This window comes from Mytilus trossulus, chromosome 7 (genome assembly GCF_036588685.1).
Source record: "Mytilus trossulus isolate FHL-02 chromosome 7, PNRI_Mtr1.1.1.hap1, whole genome shotgun sequence".
Lineage (NCBI taxonomy): Eukaryota > Metazoa > Mollusca > Bivalvia > Mytilida > Mytilidae > Mytilus > Mytilus trossulus.
This window is the reverse complement of record NC_086379.1, coordinates 57,304,153-57,325,529: the sequence shown is the minus strand read 5'-3', so window position 1 is coordinate 57,325,529 and position 21,377 is coordinate 57,304,153. Positions and strand designations below refer to the sequence as shown.

Genomic DNA, 21,377 nt, shown 5'->3' with positions numbered 1-21,377 from the left:
TAAAAATGTTGTTTTGGGGCATTTGTAAGTTGAAAGAGAGGTTATATGGCATTGAAAATTAAAAGTTTAAGAGTGACTTTTGATCAAATTTTAATGTATTTTTCAACACAGGGCATTTTCAATTTTATTTTTCAACGTATACTAATTAAAAAACTAATGTTATTGAAATGTGGATTCTTTCTTGATTGCAAAAATATATATTTACTTCTAAAAAAATTCAAATGACTAAAATAGACATAATGATTGATGGGAAATAAACTAATTAACAATGTTTTTTTATAATTAAAAGTTTATAAATTTTAAAACTGTTTCAAGCCAATTCCTGATAAAAAAAAAAGTGAACTAATCTAAATTGTTGATAAATTACAGATGATTATTGGAAATTTATCAAGTAAATTATATGCCATACTTGAATACCTTTTATATATTCATATTTATATTCATATTTCATTTGTTTAAGATCTTGCTAATCCATTAATCGTATATCTTTCAGATATAATTTACAGAATTACTTTATGTAATGTAGATCAAAAGTAATTGGCAATAAATAAATCTATCATCCTTATAAATATCAAACAAATAATACACACATTTGTGTAATCAATTATGAGGTCAAATACTTGTGTATTAAGAATTAGATGCATCTTGGAGTGGTCTGTACAATTATGTAAGACTGATGTAGATAGGTAATGTGGTCAATTTGATTGGCAGTTTAGGAGGTGGGGCATTGTAATTAAAAGTCCACCTTGTCTCTGATTGTTTAGTGATAATGACAGTTGTCAATCATACTAGTTGAATCAATACCCACTTACCTAATCAAAATGTTTTTAAAAAAGCCTGCACATCAACACACATTAATGACATACATTCTTGAATGAACTGCTCCAATAATATACCAAGTTTTTTCAGTTTATTTGTGTATTATGTGCACATACATGAGAACTATAGGGAACTATATTAGAGTGTGAATACATTTAGTAACAGTAGCTAACCTGTCCTGTTGTTAGGGAGGGTGGTGCCTAAGTAAAGATTTAGAACAAGTTCTAATCTTTCCAAAAAGAAGCTTTGCTATCCCAATTGTGAAATCATCATTATACTGATTTATTATATTTTCCAAGATTTTCTTTTTCTTTTCCCCCATATTTATACTACTAATACCTTGTATCCAGAAAGCTCTCCATTGTGAGTTTCTGTCGGTGGTGGTTCCCATTTAACTTTGATTTGTGTTGAGTTCATTGCCTCTGTAGTAATACTAACAGGTGCAGCTGATGGAGCTATAGAAATCAGATAAAATAATGTTAACCATTGACAAGGTATATGTGTATTCATAGTAGAAACAAACATTTCTTGTTGATGCATGTTCGATTAGCAAACATGAGACAAATTATAACATCACAGAATATAAAAACATAAGAACAAACATTTTAATTGCAAATAGTGCAGGCTTTTAAGTTTCAAAGTTAGAACATTCAAAATAAACTTTAGACAACATGCTCGTAAAAACTTGGTTATTCATTCTTCACAGTTATAACATATCAATAAAGATCCATCAATGTAACAGTTAATATACAAAGAATTAAATATAAAAAGAAACACTTTTAAAAAGAAAAAATAATAAACCTCATGCGAATGACATACCAGTGCATTCAAAGAAAGAATAAAAAAATAAAAAAGAACCATAGATTTTTAAACCATCTGTTCAATTTTTAATTTAGCGCCCATGTCTTCACTTTCTAAATTACCCTCCTTTATAGTTCAACGGACTTCTTTGACACGCATGAAACCATAACTTATAGGAACCTTTCCCTAAATGACTTGTCCACTTATCTCATGAGTTTGTTTAGTAAGCCTGAGATGATGATATTAAATATCTTAAATTGTACTTTTGATAATCAAGAATATTTTTGTTTCTTTCTATTTTTACTTATCTAACAAATAGCAGTCAAATCCAAAGTTTTATTTATGCCTTTAGTCTACGGAGAATCTTTATGTCTATGGTAATATCTCGGCCCGAAACCAATCTGTCAAGGTTGTGTTATTGTTATCATACCTGCTTCTCCAACATATACTGATGAAATTGTACTTGGTGGCCCATTGCCAATTGAATTAAAAGCAATAATCTTCACTTCATAATTGACATATTTGACAAGATCATCAAGTATGAGTTCCTTTTTTGGATATTGTACCGAAATCTCGTTGTAACTGGCCATATCTGCTTTACGATACTGTATAAGGTAACCAACAATAGCACCATTCCAAGTTGCAGGATCAGGATGCTACACAACAACAAAATTATTACCACAACATAAAACAAAGTACTAAAAACATAAAAAAAAGTTGGAGAAATAAGAGTTTGACATAAATAGAGTAAAAGCATCTGTTAGCAATCAGTGGTAACAATGCTCTTCCTCTTTTAAGATGGAAAATATCAATGACTCTAAAATTTGAAAAAGAAATTCCAACATGGTAGTAAAAATCTATCATCAAACAGTAGTTATTTCTTCTTGTTGAAAAAGTATTTTAACTTTCAAATATAAGTTCCATCTACTGTTAAGATGGAATTATTTGAAAAACATTTATATTTTCCATACATGTACATTTCAGATTTTAGAAGACATAGAGAAAAAATCTAAAGCTTTTAAACAATCATTTCATAAACATGCAGTGTGCACAAGTATCAGTACCCTCAGAAGTCATGCAGAAAAGACACAACAATACTTGTTTTTCATGAGAGAGAAAAATTTGTGGTTTTTAATTTTTATTTCAACTGAAATACAACAATAACCAAAAAAAACAACATATATTTTGAGTTTATTTTCTTCTAAATTTAAACCACCTGGTTTATTTCTCTCTCATGAAAAGTATTTCATAAGCTACAACACCGAATATTTAGGTACACCAATGTTTAGTACCAAGCTCAATGTCTTCCATGGTGATAGTACTCCACGAGCCCCATCCTAGGTCATTGACAGCTCGTACTCGGAACTCATATGTCTTAGGATGAAGACCTGTGACAACACTTGAGTACAAGTATGTATCTGCCTGATAAATCCACGGTCCTTCTGGGAAATATTCTCTAAAACTCATTGTGTAGTTTAGTCTGTCACTATTCCAAAGTAACTTCGGCGGAGCCTACATGCATAATAAGCCAAACTAGTTCATTGACAGACTTCACATATCTAATATACCTTAGCTATCAGATATTATTACTTTTTCAATATTCATGCAACTGTAAATTAGAAAAGCTGTACATCTCATTTTTCTAAAGTTTTATGTTCATAGCTTTCAAATATGCATTATTCATGCAAACATCATGCACAAACTTAATATTATAACTATCTACTTTATTAAATATTCATATAATAAATAAACAATCTGTGTAATAAAATGAGGTATCACTTATATATATATTTGTGATTATACAACTATATATTGTTCTTTCACAATATTAAATATTTATTTGAAATTATGCTTTAAGTACCAGAGTCAACATTCCTGCACCTACTTAAAAATAAACATCATTGGCACTTTTAATTTTAAAAACAAATATCTATTCATGGGTTTGTTTCTGAACAATGGTATGTTTTAAATTTTTATTAAAATCTAAAATTTAGTTACATTCAAACTTTATTGGTTGACTTACCTCCCATGTGATATGAATTGAATCTGTAGTGAGAGGTTTGACCTGTAAATTAAGTGGAGCTCCTTCAGGTTCTGAAAAGTAAATAGAAAATGTATTTTTACATTGTAAGCAAAAGATAACAAACCATACAAATTATTTTTACTTGCAGTTATTTACTAAAAAGATTTTACCAAATTATCCTTTTCAAATGAGAAAATATTTGTAAAAATACAGGTAAAGAAGACGTAAATCTAAAAATAATCCACCATATATAATGTGCATCACAAAAAGTTGAAAATCAAAAACAGAAAAAAAGAGAAAGTTGTAATTTATCTGTAAGTTGTATTGGCTAGTAATATTTCAATCATCTTGTACTGCTGTCTAGTTCAGATTATAGCTTTAATCAACCTTTAAAAAGATTAAACTTACTGTCTTGTCGAGTTCTCACTTCATCTGAGGGATCACTGAAATTACTTTTTCCTATATCATTTGTAGCTGCTACCCGAAAGTTGTAACGAGTGTTTGGGTGTAATCTGAAGTAAACAAATTACAATAATCTTACTTCAATGAAATATCAATAGTTTACAATTTGGAAGAAGAAAGCAGTTTGTACATTTCAAAACATGCAAAGCTGATAACACAAGAAAGACCTGAAAAGAAGTTCAAATAGTCAATTGAATAAAATATTTGTAAAGGGTTTAACGTAACCCTGTGTCTTCCTTAAGGTGGTACCTAACACTACAGGGAGATAACTCTGTAAAATCAGCTAAACATTTTAATTACGTTGTGTTGTTAAGGGATTATCAAGCTTCTCAATGATCAACATCAGTGTTTGTCAAACTGCTATATAACCAGTGTAATTTTTCTGATAAAATGGTTGGTTCAAATTTTTTGAAAATTTTATATTTTTGTCAAATGGTCAAAGAAAATACTTTGTCAAAATTTTATGAAAATTAAACGAGCCAAATTAATTTTGGTCAAAGTGTTGGGTACCACCTTTAATTGCTGTTTTAAGTTCAGAAATGTAAAGTCTACTGCAATTTATAAGTAAAATTTATCACCTTAAATTGGTGTAACTTTGGTTAATGTCAGTTCTGGTAAATAGTTGAAATTTTACCCTGTAACTGTAAAGGTTGAAGATGATGGAGGAATACTCTCTTGGAAATCTACCCAATTCTTTCCTTCACTTTTATACTGTATGGTATAGTTTCTAATAGGACCATAACCATCATAGGCTGGTTGCCAACTAATTGTTATATTCCTGGCCTGTACTTCTGCTGTTATCTGAGGTTTCATTGGCTTATCTGGTTTTCCTGAAGTCACAAATATAATATTAAAATGACATGTATTTGACTGATGATTTTTACCAAATAATAGGTTAAAATAAAGAATGGACTATTAAAGTGTCAACATAAAAATGTACTACTTGTCCGCAATAACAGGAAGTAACAACATTCCAACATTTAATGATTCTTTAAATTTTTTTTTTTTTTTCAAATTTTAAAATCGGTGAAATAAGAGAGAACTTATGATGTCTATTGAAAATCATATCACATACCCACAATCATTTCATATATTTTAACATGTTTTTCTTGTATATAATCCTACATTATGTGACATAGTTTTCAGAAAACCTATTTGCAGTTTGACTTCTTAAACAGGTTAGGAGAGGGTTAAGCGCATACAAACATGTTTAACCCAGCCACATTCTATATTGACATCTTTTCTATCTTGTCGTCTCTAGATATACACTTACTTCTGTTGATAATGGTATAAACAAGAACTTCTTTTGGTTCTCCCCACCCTAATCTGGTTCTTGCCATCACTTTAAAGATGTAATACTGTTCCCTCTGTAATGTTGCCACGGTATATTGTTTCTGTGTGACAGGTAAGTCTGAACTGTTACCCTGCAGGCTGCCATCTCTCTCTTTGTAAGATACTAGGTAACCAGTCAGTATACCATTAGGCTGTGTTGGAGGCTCCCATACAACTTTAGCAGTGGAATAAGTAACTTCTGGGAACCATATTTTAGTTGGAGGTCCAGGTACTGTAAAATAATAAGGGGTAAAGTTCTAGTAGGTAACCCATTTTTAAAACCTGAATCTTATGGGGAAAAAATCATTAAAAATGCCTCATTAAAATACTATCATGGTTTATGCATTAGTTACTGCCAAATTGTCCATAAATCTTTCTTGACCTTAATGTATTGAATATAAAGATAATCAATTCTGACTGAGGCTCAAATCACTGTAGGTGTTGTAATCAGGTCGAGTGCATTAACACAGTGCTTTCTTAAACCGGATAAAATTGATAACGTCCTGGTCACAGGACAAAGTTAGGTCTACTAGCTGATAACGTAACAACGTAAACCAATCAGAAGAGGTGTTACATCCAAAATTAAATTATACACAGATCATAATCAATCCATCATCTTACCATCTTCATCTGTCTGTACACTGAGTACATTCTCACTGAGGACACCATCTCCCATTCTGGTGTAAGCTAACACTTGTACCTGGTATTCCACATACTTTCTCAAGTTAGTTAGCAGTACATAATATGTTTCATTGCCTGGTACATCTTCATACTGGTCTTTAATGTTCTCTGATAAGGACTTGTACAGAACCTATACAAAAATTATAAAAAAGCTTATCAATGTGTATGATCTATTTAGACAGAACTTGCAGAGTGTGGTAATTATCTTTTGCACCACTAGACATGATTTTTCAATTATCAACAATAATTTCTATCATTTTATTTTACTTATTTTCGTACTACTAAAAAAGTAATTTGCATAAATTTAAATATTTATTTCAAATATAATTACTTCACACAAGCACTATGTTCCTGGCTAACAAACATTAATGCATTCATGAGATGTAACTTTATTCCTAAAAATTAAAAACTAATAAGTGTATAGCAACTGTGAATTCCCTGAATTTTCTGTTTGAGAGTAACAATATTTTATACATTTTTATGTTTCAATATATATATTGACTACTCACCCTATAACCCAGTATAATACCATTTCTATCATCCAATGGTACATCTCCCCATGTAACATTTATTGCTTTTGATGATACTGCATCAGCTGTTACACCAACTGGACCATGACTCGGTTCTGTAATTGATAATTTTAAATATAGAATACTGTGGATTCATTATAATTTGTTGGATGTTATTTTTGTGGGTTTTGTTAGTAAAGGAAAACCATGAATTAAAATGTTATACCAATTAAAAATTGTCTATAGGATTTGTAAGCAGAGATTGACTAAACCATGAAATCAAATATCCTTAATTCATGAAAAATTGTTACCCATGAAATTAAATGATTTCACTGTAGTCATATATACAATTTCACTAAGATGCTTTATGTCTTGTAAACATTATCACACAATTGCCTATTAGTCAATCTTTTAAAAGGATCTGCATATTAAATATGTTTAAAACCTTATACAATACCAATTACTCATATATAATCAAATTGATTGAATATAAAATTACTTACTTGCATCTCTGGTCCTCTCTGTACTGATGGGACTAAAGGGACTGGACCCTACATCATTATAGGCATTCATCTTGACCTCATACTCCATCCATTCCTCTAACTTGGCCAATGTATAACTCTCACTGTCTGTGTCTAGTACTACCTCATGGGTATTCACTTCATCTTTACGTTTGTAGATCATTCTATAACCACGAGGGTAACCATTCCAGTTCAACTGGGAAAGAGGCTGTCGAAAGAATAATAGAACAGATATACACAAGTTTTATCAAATTTATACAATCAGAATGTGCATCATTCGACCATGATTCAGGTTGTTGCTTTGTGTCACAGATACAGAGATTTGTTTAACAGTAAATTGTAGCATACTAAACTGCCCTATACTCTACTAAAACCCTTGTCATATGTTGCAATTAGATAAAAACCATGAAAATGTTTACGAAAGATTCAAGTTTTTCTCAATCAAAGAAAACTGTTACCCACAAAAATTAATGAATCCACAGTACATAATTTGTCATATCAAATTAGTTAAAAGCCTTGTACAATAGTAGTTACCCATGAATTATTGAGTTCATTACATATCTGTAGGAACTAGGAAATGCACATAAAATCAACAATACTTACGGCCCAGCTTATCCTAAGTGCAGTGGAATTAATGGCACGAACAGTAACATTATCAGGAGGTACATTAGGAGGAGCTTGAGCAGTCTGAAACTGTCGGCTAGGGACACTGTAATTACCAGGTCCTACAATGTTTACAGCTGTAATGCGGAGTCTATACATAGTAAATGGCCTCAGATTTGGTACCAGTATTGTCCTTGCATCTGGATCAGAGATTTCATAAACTGGTACCCATGTATCATTGTTATCAATCTGTCCGTGGATTCTCCACAATGTAATGGAAGTTTTCCCATCATACCCTAGCAAAAACTGTAGTAGTGTAGACCGTGCTTGAATGTCTGAAATGCCTAGATTGTATGGTGCTCCTGGTCTCTCTATAAAATAAAACAATATACATTTGTAAGTTAATCTTAAAATTATGAGAACAAAATTTAAACTAATGAAAAGCACCCTCATCTTTTAATCACATAAATTTATCCTTTTTTACCAGAAGTTTTGGTAATTGTGATGTTTTGAAATGAGGCATATATTTGATCAAAATGATAACTTTAATGCATACTGAGAAAAAATAGAAATATTAATAATTTTACTCACCAGGTGGCACTCCAGATTCAAAGTCAGCTGATGAATTCTTGCCAGCTCCTTTACTTGTTTTACCATAGATATAGATGGTATATTTAGTCGTAGGATCCAGATCTCTAACAGTATATGTCAGTGTAGTGTTACTCAGATTTATATCTTTACAAGTCTTATTCTGATTTTTCTTTTCCCATAATAATGTATAACCTAAATAAAAATTTTAAAAAATAATTTAATAATGTTTTTTAGCTTTTTTAGAACCTAAATTTTAAACTATTGCTGCTGTTACAAGTATCTTAATACTGAGGAAAATGCATTTAACTTTCCTCACATTTTAGATTCTACTCCACAATCACTTTTTATAGTTCATCTTACATTACTCTCCTTCAACTAAGTACTTTTTGAACATTTTTCACAAAAATAATCAAAATCTTAAAGTCCTTATAATTTGAAAATAGGTTCCACAAGAATTTTAACTTGTAGAGGTACAGATGAGAATGCAAAATAAATTGGTGAAAAGATTTTTAGTCAGGAACAGATATTATGACATTGTTTGTATTACAAAGTGACCAGTGCGTCTTCTGTAAGCGTAACAAATATACATTGACACATATACATGATATAATTATCATAGTAATTTTTAACTGAGAATACCCACCTGTGAGTATACCATTGATTTCAACAGGATGCTGCCATATAACTTTGACAGAAGTATCAAAAATATCTGTGAAGGACAGATGGACTACTTCATCAGGCACTGAAAGAATAAACAAATTTGTAAACAAAACAGACACAATAACTTCATTACCAGCTTAAATTAATGGATTGTAGATTGAAATTCCTAAGCAATAGTTTTTTTACAACTAAAGAATAAAAATCTAACACTACATATACGTAACTCTGTAAAATGCAAACATACAAGTCTTTAATGTATTGTCTGTTCAAATCAAACATTGTAAAACACTGAAGCATGACTAAAGGGACGCTTGAGTTATGATAAAATTATGGTAAATATTGCTGATAATTTCACCTTTGTAAAACAGCACTTGTCTAACCAGGAAAACTTTGAATTCCCTAAAGGATTTGCAATATACAAGATTCTTAAACTGGGAATTCCTTAAAGGATTTGCAATATGAAATACTTACCATCCTCCTCAGTCTTGATTTGTATGGGAGTACTAGCAGGTCCCGGTCCCTGACCTGTGTAACATGTAACTGTTATTGTGTAGTCTGTGAATTTCTTCAGATTGTACATGAATGCCTGCTGAAAATTATAGGGGTCTGTAGGATCAGGCGGAACAGTAAGCCTCTCTTCAATATTACCTGGGCCTTTGGCTAAAATGATATACCCCAAGTTGACACCATTGATTTTTGAAGCATCTGGAGGTAGCCAAACAATTTTAATGGCTGTTGAATTAACAGATGATATGTTTACATCAGTTGGTGGTACTCCTGGTACACCTTCTCTAGTACGGACATTTATACTATCACTGTACAGGCCTACACCCTCGTTATTATAGGCTGCTATCTTTATTTCATATTCTGTAAATACAATAAGTCCTGTCAATTCGAAAGAAGTACTTGGCCATGCATTTGTGTTCCTCTCTAAAAATGGGCTAGTATATCCCTTTAATCGGTATTTAACCTTATAGCCTGTTAAGTCTCCATTCCAAGTATCTGATGGTGGGGCCTGCCAATTCAACATTATAGAAGAATTTGATCTTGGGCTTCCATAAAATCCTCTTGGTGCAGCTTCCGGTGCTAAAAGAAACAAAAATACTTGATAAAAAAAATTTCAAGTATAATTTTTATTTAAACTATATAAAACAGAATGATCATAGCTTTTATAATATTAAATTACATTTCAATTTATCTCAATATTATTTCATGGAAAATTCTTCCTCTGAGTTCATAAAGTACCTACCATCTTTACTGTGGATAAATAATTCAGGACTGTAAAGTTTTAATGTTCTTGCTGAAACCTTGTTTAAGAGAAATATCAGATAACAGATATGTGTTCAAGTACATGAAAGTATCTTCAAAAAGGAAGTGACTATTTGACAGATCTGAACATTACTTACAGGGTTCATCTAACAATTTTAACATTACAGATTAAATATCAAATCATCTCTTACTTCATAGCAGAGTAAAATGTAAAAAAAGTTACAACAATGTTCATGGTAAATGGACAGACAGACAAGGTAATTTTGTTATACCATTCAATCAACAAGTAATTATAATTCAGTTAATACTAACGCTGTTCAGGCATAAGTAATGGCATATTTGGTTTAGCATCACTTGCTGGTCCGACCCCTACTTTGTTAACAGACTTCAATCGAAACTGAAAGTATCTTGCAGGTCGTAGATTTGGCATGACAAAGAAACGGACATTTGGAGCGACATCTTGTGGGTATGTCTCCCAGCCTTCATCTTCTCCCATAGTTACACCTATAAAAGATAACACTTCAGTAAAATACAATGATTATCACACAAATACATGCAAGAAAAACAAATGTATAATAATGCTATATTGTAACATATTTAATTGGGTCATAAGCTAGAAAATCACATGGATTACTTCCGTCATGTCAACTTTTGATCATCAAACTGCTTGAATGAAAAGAGACAACAGCAAAAAATGGCAACATTTCTTCATCTCCAATCTTACCAACAGTCTCTACATATGAGTCAAAGCCTGAGCCAAAAAAGAAATAGAATGGAATATACAGATATGTGGATGCAAATCAGATATTTTTTTCTTTTAGTATGCTTAATTTGTAGTTAATCTTACCAAAAGTTGTATGTGCAATGCTTTTTTACAGTCGAGTATGTCTTTACATGATTTCATAAAGGACATTTCATTATTTAACGAACAAGTCTCCAGTGATTATATCATCATATAACTTTTCTACCCACCTTTATCAGGATAATAAGTAACCATTCTCTTCTGGAATATAAACCTCTCTATTGGTGTGTTACCATTAGGACCAGGAGAAAATGATATGTTGGCACTCTTCAGGGCAGTAGGAGGCACAGCTATACTTAATATTACAGGCATGAAAGGTAATTCTGGAAATAAAAATAAAAACATCTTAAGATATAATCATCTTATATACCAGAAGGTCACACATCTGAGCTAACTATCCATTCAACAGAGATTTAACCATATGTTTATTTCAAATTTCATCCATTTCACAAATTTCTCAAATAGAACTTATATCAAGTGTTAATGTGGTTAATAACTTTAATAAAAGCTAGGAAATCAAACTGCAATATGTGAAAATTCGATCTCCCCACATATAAATCGTTCAAGCTTGTTTTAAACCATGAAAATGTGTCATATCACAGTTTGTGAAAAAAATTAAAATCCATAAAAATATGTTTGTTAGCTGCTTTAATAAAACAAGCATACATTTATCTAATACCAAATCAATTATGCTTGCTTGCATAGGTGACTCAATTATGTGAAACCTTTTTCTTACAGAACTTCAATAATTGTAAGGAAACTGTTTCTAAAAACTGTAAGAAAATGCCTTTGGCCTTGGTATTTAAGGCTTTATATCTGAACATATATATAAATAATACAAACCTATAACTTTCAGTTTTGTAGGCCTCTCATCATTACCACCTGCAGATAAGACTTGACATTTGTAGTCACCATTGTCACCACTAAAAACACTAAGGATTGTCAATGTGCCATCCTGTTCTATTGTTATTCTGTCTGATGGATTGAGCTCAACTTGACCCTGATACCACTTCCAGGTTATGTTGACATTGACGTCATGTGACACTCCACACTGAAGTGAGGCTACAGATCCTTTCTCTACTTCTGTAATGGCTAGTGGGGGTTTGGTTATTTGAGTTCTCTCTGAAATGTAAATAATATGTGTAAGTTGCTTCATGTTGAAATAGTCAATAAGTTTGCTTTCAACTCATATAAATGCCTCTGTGGTAGAGTATTTGCTTTATCCCATCTAAAAGACGTGAAAATATTATTTACTGCTTCTATGCAAAGAGTGTTTAGCACAATTAAACGTAGGTGTCTGAGTAGGGTGGCATGTCTTCACACAGACCTACATTTTAAGATAGCAAGTTTAAATTGAAGTCAGTCTGTAGAAATCAAGGTTCATATTTATATCACATTAACATGTTCTTGTCCTGATATGTGTGATATATTGCAACTAGATGTTAATAACTGATTTCAATACATGCATGGAGCTCTGTGAAGATCATGAAACAATACAAAAAGAAATCTGTAGGACATTTTCAAAAGGAAAAAAAGTCGAAAATAACAATGGACTTTCTATGTTCAATATAATATTTAGCCCCTTCAGAACTTTGTGAAGATTTACTTACGATAAACATTGAGGGTAGCTTCAGCATAAATGCTCCCCTGGCTGTTTGAAGCATTACATGAGAATAAAGCTGAGTCACTGGTCTCTGTTGTAATGATCAGTAACTCGTTGGTTGTTGGACTTATCTGATACCTGCCACCAGTTGTTACTTCTGATTCTACATTGTCCAGTTCTGTGGGAATAGGAAATAAACTTGTTCATTCATCAAATCATTTAAATTGATATAACAATGCATTTAACAAATTCTGAGTTTGTGAGAAAGGAAAGTATAATTTTCAGACAAAAAAGAAGTCATATACTGTGGATTCTTTTATATTCGTTGGATACCAATTTTCGTGGATTTCGTGGGTACAGGAGAATCAAGAATTCAAATGTTCAACGAATAACAAATTTTCTAAAGGAATGAGTGCAGACTTTGTTAAAACCACGAAATTAAATATCCACAAATATGTAAGTTTTCCTCAAACCACGAAAATTAATGAATCCACAGTAAGTAACAGTTTATGTGGCAGTGATCTGGAAGGTTTTTTTCACTATGGGCCCAGGGCCCCTCAAAAATAAATTCAATGGGCCATTTTAAAAAATAATGGGCCATGTTGTCAAATGAGTGGGCCATTCAAATTGACTTCTGTAAAAAAAATTAAACCAGATGCTCCGCAGGGCGTAGCTTTATACGACCGCAGAGGTTGAACCCTGAACGGTTGGGGCAAGTATGGACACAACATTCAAGCTGGATTCAGCTCTAAATTTGGATTGTGATTAAATAGTTGACACAGCATAGGTTTCTGACACAGAATGAATGTGTTCTAATGAAATTAAAATTTTTGTTTTCTCTTAGAGCAATTCACTATGCTGTTGAATATTATTCCTCTCAAAAAAATGTTTGAAGAAATTTTCTTTTTATTTATGAAATTTCAAATGAGAAAATTGAACCCAATTTTTTTAATAACATCCCCCTTTCCCTTATTCCAAAACTAATCTCAATTAAAATTTCTAATGGAGTTTGCAACAATTACTACTCATTTAAATACATCATAAAATGTTAAGATGTAAAAAAACTGCTTGTTATCACTGAATGGTAAAGATTATTTTAATTTATCAGTTGGTAGTAAAAAGTGAATGTATATATAACAAAGATTTAGGTTGATTCTGGACAAAGAAAGATAACTCCAAATAGAAAAATTCTTACAATTAGATATTTCTTGCTTACTATTCTGGACAAAGAAAGATAACTCTAATTAAAAACAAAATTGCTATTTCACAATATTTTGCAATAAGATATTTCTTGCCATTGCGCAATACTGTGCAATTGAAAAGACTTGCTATTGCACAAAACTTAATATAATTTTAGATCCTGATTTGGACCAACTTGAAAACTGGGCCCATAATCAAAAATCTAAGTACATGTTTGGATTCAGCATATCAAAGAACCCCAAGATTTCAATTTTTGTTAAAATCAAACTAAGATTAATTTTGGACCCTTTGGACTTTAATGTAGACCAATTTGAAAATAAGACCAAAAATGAGGAATCTACATACACAGTTAGATTTGGCATATCAAAGAACCCCATTTATTCAATTTTTGATGCAATAAAACAAAGTTTAATTTTGGACCCCGATTTGGACCAACTTGAAAACTGGGCCGATAATCAAGAATCTAAGTACATTTTTAGATTCAGCATATCAAAGAACCCAACCGATTAATTTTTTGTCAAAATCAAACGAAGTTTAATTTTGGACCCTTTGGACCTTAATGTAGACCAATTTGAAAACGGGACCAAAAGTTAAAAATCTACATACACAGTTAGATTCGGCATATCAAAGAACCCCAATTATTCAATTTTGATGAAATCAAACAAAGTTTAATTTTGGACCCTTTGGGCCCCTTATTCCTAAACTGTTGGGACCAAAACTCCCAAAATCATTACCAACCTTCCTTTTATGGTCATAAACCTTGTGTTTAAATTTCATAGATTTCTATTTACTTATACTAAAGTTATGGTGCGAAATCCAAGAATAATGCTTATTTGGGCCCTTTTTTGGCCCCTAATTCCTACACTGTTAAAACTAAAACTCCCAAAATCAATCCCAACCTTTCTTTTGTGGTCATAAACCTTGTGTCAAAATTTCATAGATTTCTATTAACTTAAACTAAAGTTATAGTGCGAAAACCAAGAAAATGCTTATTTGGGCCCTTTTTGGCCCCTAATTCCTAAAATGTTGGGACCAAAACTCCCAAAATCAATACCAACCTTCCTTTTGTGGTCATAAACCTTGTGATAAAATTTTATAGATTTATATTCACTTTTACTAAAGTTAGAGTGCGAAAACTAAAAGTATTCGGACGACGACGACGACGACGACGCCAATGTGATAGCAATATACGACGAAAATTTTTTCAAAATTTGCGGTCGTATAAAAATCATTATTTTCTCATGTTTTGGAAAAGAGGTGTTGGTACAAGTTTACCTTCATGATTTTAAATAATATTGTTCCTGTGATTCTGTAATTTCAATGAACATTGAATATACAATAACTTCTTCCAAAACGGACAATATTAAAGATAAACCTTTATTTACAATGTTTAAACTGTTACTGTTGCCTTGGCTTGTTCATGTTCATGGTTTTTTTAACATTAAATTTGGGTCTTCGTCGATACCATACTCATTCCAGACGTTCCGTATTAGAGGACATTTCAGGAAATGTCCTCTGCACTTCTTGTGTTATTATTATTACTTCATCAAGATGACAAGAATAACAGTAGAGAGTACCATTAATTGATAGAACAAAACAATAATTCGCTGAAGTCATGTTTACAAAATGTCAAAACGAGCCAAAGACCAAAAAATGACAAGGACAGTTAAGCGCCTTTTACGGAGACAAAATATATATTCATAAAAAGGCTTCAGGGGTTTTCAATCGTAATACTAGCAAGCTAAACTAAATTAAAAGATTATTATTAAAGTTAAATCTCGTCTGTAATAGCCATTTCACAAATGTAAAGTTGTTTATAAAAAAATATATCATGAATGATGGTTAATTACGTTTTGGGTTATCAGTTAAACCGCATGGTTCTATTTTTACCATAGGAAAACACCCGAGACGTTAAACCGCATGGTTCTATTATCATAGGAAAACACCCGAGACGTCCTAAAATATATAGGTGCTCCTATGTTTGGAGGAACATTATACAGTTGTGTACACACACATGGCGGCACGGAACACGATCGGAAATCTATTTGACGATATCTTAACGTTTCGAAACGATGTGAAAAATATCATGCGCCACGTGGGCGCTTACATTTGTCACTATATGCGCTATTTCTGGTGAATATGCGCTATAGGCGCAAGGCGCACGTCCTTCCCGATCACTGTATGTGGTTATTGTAGTGATGAAGGAATACACATTCAACAAAATTATGATTTATGTTAACATGAGCAAATAAGTGAAATTATGATGTGCCTTTTTTTGTTGTTCTCAAATAGTTAGCCATTAATTAAATAAGAATGTTACAACAATGTACATACTTTTCTTCCATATAACAACAGGTTTAGGTGCTCCAGAAACTTTACAAGGAAATCTAGCGTCTGCTCCTTCTACTAATGTCAGATTCAATGGTGAGGAGATGAACATTGGTGGTGATTCTGTAAACAAAATGTAGCATTCATTTTTAAATTCAAAATTTCATAAACTCATCCAACCTCTTAGAAATTATGTACAAGATTATATTTTACTTGAAAACAAGAATGTGTCTACAGTTCACGAATGCCCCACTACCACTATCATTCTCTATGTTCAGTGGACCATAAAATTGGGGTCAAAACTCTTATTTGGCCTTAAAATTAGAAAGTTCATATCATAAGGAACATGTGTACTAAGTTTCAAGTTGATTGGACTTCAACTTCATCAAAAACTACCATGACCAAAAACTTTAACCTGAAGCTGGAAGAAGGGACGTACAGACCAGAAAACACAATGCCCCTCTACTATCGTAGGTGGGGCATAAAAAAACTTTCATTAATGTTTTTCAATCTAGCCTAGAATTCTATCACATTCAAAATGGCAAGAATGAAACTGAACAAATGTATTTTTTAAGTGGATTGCAGTATGGTCATTTCATTTAAAGATCATCACAGATTCACTGAGAAATGAACTGTCTTCGTGGCTATACAGTGAATTTCTTGTATGGATTCTGAGAGGTCTTGGAACTAATATGTATTCAAATGAAAGATTAACAACTTTAAATTGATATTTACTCATTCCTTACTAAAATGATGGGCTTTCAGACAGAAAAAAAATGGTTAAGTAGGGCAACATACTTCACTGTTCCCATGTGAGTTAGCAAGTTAAAGACCTGATTCAATATGTTGGTTTTACAAGTCTTGGCAGATAAATATCAGACATAAATAATGTAAAAATAGTCAATGTTCAATCTATATGTTAATGCAACAAACTTGGTAGGAATAACAACTAAAATGCTCAGTTTTGCAAAATCTTCAAACTTACGGTCTACTTTAATCCATGCTGATACTTTAGTTTCTCCTGCTGCGTTGGAAGCAAAACACTGGTACACTCCTGAATCACTCAGTTCTAAGTTCTCTATTTTTAATGATCCACCCTGAGTTACGCTTAATCTGAAAAAAATGTAGTTATCTTATAATGTATCAATAACTAATCTACATATATTATGATATGATATAACAAACTAAAGAATAATCATCACACACCTAGATTTTTAACTCAAGTATAAATGTTGAATGACAAGCATCATCACAATTGAATAAGAAATAAGAAACTATGGTTCCAACTCTCTAAGGCAAAGTTGACAATATTATTCTTAGGTCCTTTTCAGTCTTATAGCTTCTAACATTTCTACACTTTGGCATGTTCCTGGCTTTCAAATGTTTATGTTCAAGCTTTCTTGACATCACTAAAAATACACAAGCTTTATTTAGTGTTATTTTATCAAGTATAGAATGAATGCTCACTTGAACATTTCCTAATTAATAACCAGAATTGTTTTACATAATGAGTTTACCTGCTGTTTTGAACAGAAGATACTGGTACTGCATTGAAGTACCAGGTGATTGTAGGAGATGGGTTCCCTGTTGCCTGACAGTCAACTTGTATTGATTGTCCAAAGTCTCTGAGGTACTGGCTTAGTATCTGTGATGTGATCAAAGGAGCTTCTGAAAATTTAAACAAACGCTCTCCTTATAAATTTATATCAACAATTTTGAACATTATTCCATCCATTTTAGAGGATTAACATAAAAACGGGTTATCTTGTCAATTAAGATAAGAGTTGAAGGCAAAATCTAAGAAAGCGATATGTACAATTTTTCTACAAATCCAATGACCAAATATCTTTTATTTATGACTTTCTTTTTCTGTAGCATTTCATTACTATTCTGAACTCTTTCAGATCACCAAAGTTTTCTGTATCCTGTACATGTTCAAGCTTTTACATTGTAAGAGTTTTAAATTTTGAAGTGTAAGCAATACTGTATCATAATGGCATCGAACTCAGAAGAAATGGCCAGAAAAATATTTTCATTTTAAGAAAAGCCTGTCAACTAGAAAAGATTCTGAAAGTATGTTTGTTGATCAACATACAATAAACTGTAAAGCATCTGATGTCTTGATATCAAATTGGTATGCTCATACAAATATAATTTAAAAGATGAACAAACAAGGAAGTAATTTAGTGTTTCCACATACCATTAACAGTTAAGTAAGCATCTGATGTCTTGGTATTAGATAGTCCATTACTAACAAACACAGCTTCACATTCATACTGTCCTGCATCACTAAGATCAGGATCTTTTATTGTCAATACACGTTTATACACTGTGTTAAATATATACTTAGTATTGCCAACAATTTCTGTTCTTTGAGATCCTTTTTTGTACCATTTTGTTTGTAGTCCAGATAAAGGCCTAAAAAAGCATCAAATATTATTCGGTAACTAGTATTCATTTACTTGGTTAATCAAATGATGTAAGAAACAGTTGTCATGATGTTCTAACCTTATAACAAGATGAACTTTTTTGACATTTAGTATGATAGATATCACCAATTCACTCAAATAAGGGGTTAAACTGCTTTCTTTTTTCTATTTTTTGCAATTGTATAAAAAAATAAGACCTTAAAATTTTTTAAGACAATGAACAATATTGTATAAAGCTTACCTGGCATTATAAATACATTCTAGCTTTGTATCTCGATCACCTGTCTTGGCAGTGGTATTTTTAGGACCAACAAGTATAGCTGGTGGTTTTGTTACTCCTTCGCCTGTGTCTAAAAAATAAAGAAATAGAATTCTAACAAGCGTTAAGTAAGCACAGATATCATTTAAAAGACTTTGGTTATAATCTAATTGAGGGGTAATTCAGAATTATTTTACTAATTTCAATTATCATGTAATAATTACATCAGATGTATGTTTCATTATAATACATTATTCTGATTGGCTAACTGCACATCACATGTTATTTCTTAATCAATTGCATCACACAATAAAATATATCATTCATGATGACACGAGGTCCCAAAATAAAGTGCACAGGTGTATTAAATAAAAAATTCATGATCCTAGCTAATAAATGTAATTATAATTATTGAATGCTTCGTTTTGTAACTTTATAGGATTGTAAAAGGGTTGACCGTACACACATTTTTTGAATGAAGCCCTTCCGCACTTCATACAAAATGTACTTCGGTCAACACTTTTACACCCCAATAAATTTACAAAAAGAAGCATTCAATTCTTAAATAATCTAATATTTTAGGACTCAGTACTCTAGAATCTTTTTGCCTTAAGGAACTAATCAATGAAGAAAGTGGTTAGCCCAGTCAAATGTTCACTATAGTCCAGTATTCATGGACACATCTAAGTGACAACTCTAAATATTGTATGTATGCACAAAATAAATATTAACTTGAAGTCAGGTTTATTCCTTACAGCAGTTTTTTATAATATAGAACATTGATTGTTTGGTTGGTTTTTAGTTCCACATTTAGCACAATTGATTATTTCAGGGAGTTAGTTTTAATTGGTGGAGGAAGCCGGTGTGCCCTGAGAAAAACACTTGACTTTCATGAAAATTGACAATCTTAAGTCTATTAAGATTGGACATACAGTTGTAGATCTATGCACCTGACATTTGCAGGATTCAAACTCAAACTCAGTGTCAACAAGCTGTTAAAACAGTGGTTTGACTTCTTTGATCACTTGGCCCTGAGGCCCCTGATACAATACATATATTGTTCAAATATAAATGTTGGCATAAGTACATGTTCTATCACTTACCTCCAACTCGGAGGGCAAAGTCTTTTGTTGTTCTACTAACTCCATTGATACCATTAAGAGCTTCTGCTTTATATATCTTCCCGTTATCAGAATGAATACTTGTACTTAATAGAACTAGATTTTTTTCAAGTGTAATTTGATGCCTCTGTGCTTCTGGTGCCATTTCTACACCACTGGCATACCATGATACAGCAGGGTCTGGTACAGAGTTTATACTAGGTAAGTTGATCACAACACCGTCCCCTGACAACACATTTACTGTCTGATTTGTATGAGATTCAAAATTATCAATATCTGAAATGAAAAACAATACAGTAAACCTTTAATTTTTTTTAATCACATTTGAAACCTATGGAAATAATTTATTGTCCCCTTTATTACTCTTTTCCTGTTAGATCAACTTTTACTGAGGGGAGGAGGGGCTGTTGTTAAAACTTGTTGTTTAGATATTTTTTACACCTTTAGTCATGGGTAACTTGTAAAGTTCATGTAATTTACTTACCTTTGAGAAATCACATTTTCTTGCAAAACCATATTGATAAACACATGTTGAAATGATTCATATTTTTATATTTCTATACATAAATGTATTTAACATACCCAAGAACATAAGAACTTACACGTAGGACTAAATCAGAAGTTAATGATAAATAAAACATACATAAACCCAATATCTTTATAATTCATAAACTGAAGGAAGAAGAACAATACAATTTAAATAATTTCCCCTACATTTATCTACATTCCTGACCATGGGTTTTTATACAGGTAAAGGGAACTCATTAGATCAGTTACAGCAATCATCTAAGGAAAGGAATATCCAGACAGAAAAACCTGACCCTTCAGGTAAGAGGTTAGCTTTAAGCTAACAACACTTACATGTACTTGTACAGAAACAATGGTGAACAAGGGTAGTAGGTAAGTAAGTATGATCATGGTATTACTAGAATCAATACATACATATTTGAACCACCAAGGTTGTATCTACCATCAAACCTTCACAGTAATACTTACAAGCAATGACTATTTTTGCTCCTTTACTTCGTATAGCACCTAGATAATTTTTAGCAACACATCTATAAATTCCAGCATCAGTTCTATTAACAGAAATCATTCGATATGAATAATCTAATGCATTGTACTCTGTGATATATGTTCCATCCTTCATCCATCTGTATTGTGCACTAGGTGAACTACTGGCTCGACATAATACTATTTTTAACGAGAGTTCTGGAATTGGATTCTGTGTATTTGGCTCGGTGGAAAACTCTTGTGGGGGATAATCTGTAAAATAGGACATTGTCTATGATTGTAATAATATAAAGATATAGGTTGATATGAGTGTTGCAAGAGTATCTTTTATCGTTTTTTTTTAAATACAA

The 21,377-nt window shown here is 31.8% G+C and overlaps 1 protein-coding gene across 2 annotated transcripts in view; it reads right to left on the bottom strand.

The window, feature by feature from the left end:
- LOC134725393 (protein sidekick-2-like) overlaps positions 1–21,377 on the bottom strand; it is a 33,738-nt gene that overhangs the window by 10,223 nt on the left and 2,138 nt on the right. The window contains exons 2-25 of one of the 2 annotated variants that reach the window (XM_063589187.1): positions 21,010–21,279; positions 19,996–20,289; positions 18,875–18,983; positions 18,405–18,622; positions 17,722–17,872; positions 17,190–17,317; positions 16,211–16,327; positions 12,684–12,854; positions 11,917–12,195; positions 11,244–11,396; positions 10,584–10,775; positions 9,474–10,088; positions 8,986–9,084; positions 8,343–8,534; positions 7,752–8,122; positions 7,131–7,356; positions 6,628–6,743; positions 6,059–6,248; positions 5,379–5,669; positions 4,740–4,935; positions 4,052–4,155; positions 3,644–3,714; positions 2,913–3,132; positions 1,159–1,274 (exon numbers count right to left, since the gene is read on the bottom strand). In XM_063589187.1, coding sequence (XP_063445257.1) covers positions 1,159–1,274; positions 2,913–3,132; positions 3,644–3,714; positions 4,052–4,155; positions 4,740–4,935; positions 5,379–5,669; positions 6,059–6,248; positions 6,628–6,743; positions 7,131–7,356; positions 7,752–8,122; positions 8,343–8,534; positions 8,986–9,084; positions 9,474–10,088; positions 10,584–10,775; positions 11,244–11,396; positions 11,917–12,195; positions 12,684–12,854; positions 16,211–16,327; positions 17,190–17,317; positions 17,722–17,872; positions 18,405–18,622; positions 18,875–18,983; positions 19,996–20,289; positions 21,010–21,279 — 4,889 coding nt within the window. Of the gene's footprint in view, positions 1–1,158; positions 1,275–2,050; positions 2,277–2,912; positions 3,133–3,643; positions 3,715–4,051; positions 4,156–4,739; positions 4,936–5,378; positions 5,670–6,058; positions 6,249–6,627; positions 6,744–7,130; positions 7,357–7,751; positions 8,123–8,342; positions 8,535–8,985; positions 9,085–9,473; positions 10,089–10,583; positions 10,776–11,243; positions 11,397–11,916; positions 12,196–12,683; positions 12,855–16,210; positions 16,328–17,189; positions 17,318–17,721; positions 17,873–18,404; positions 18,623–18,874; positions 18,984–19,995; positions 20,290–21,009; positions 21,280–21,377 lie in introns of both variants that reach the window. The other variant, XM_063589186.1, reaches the window with a different exon arrangement.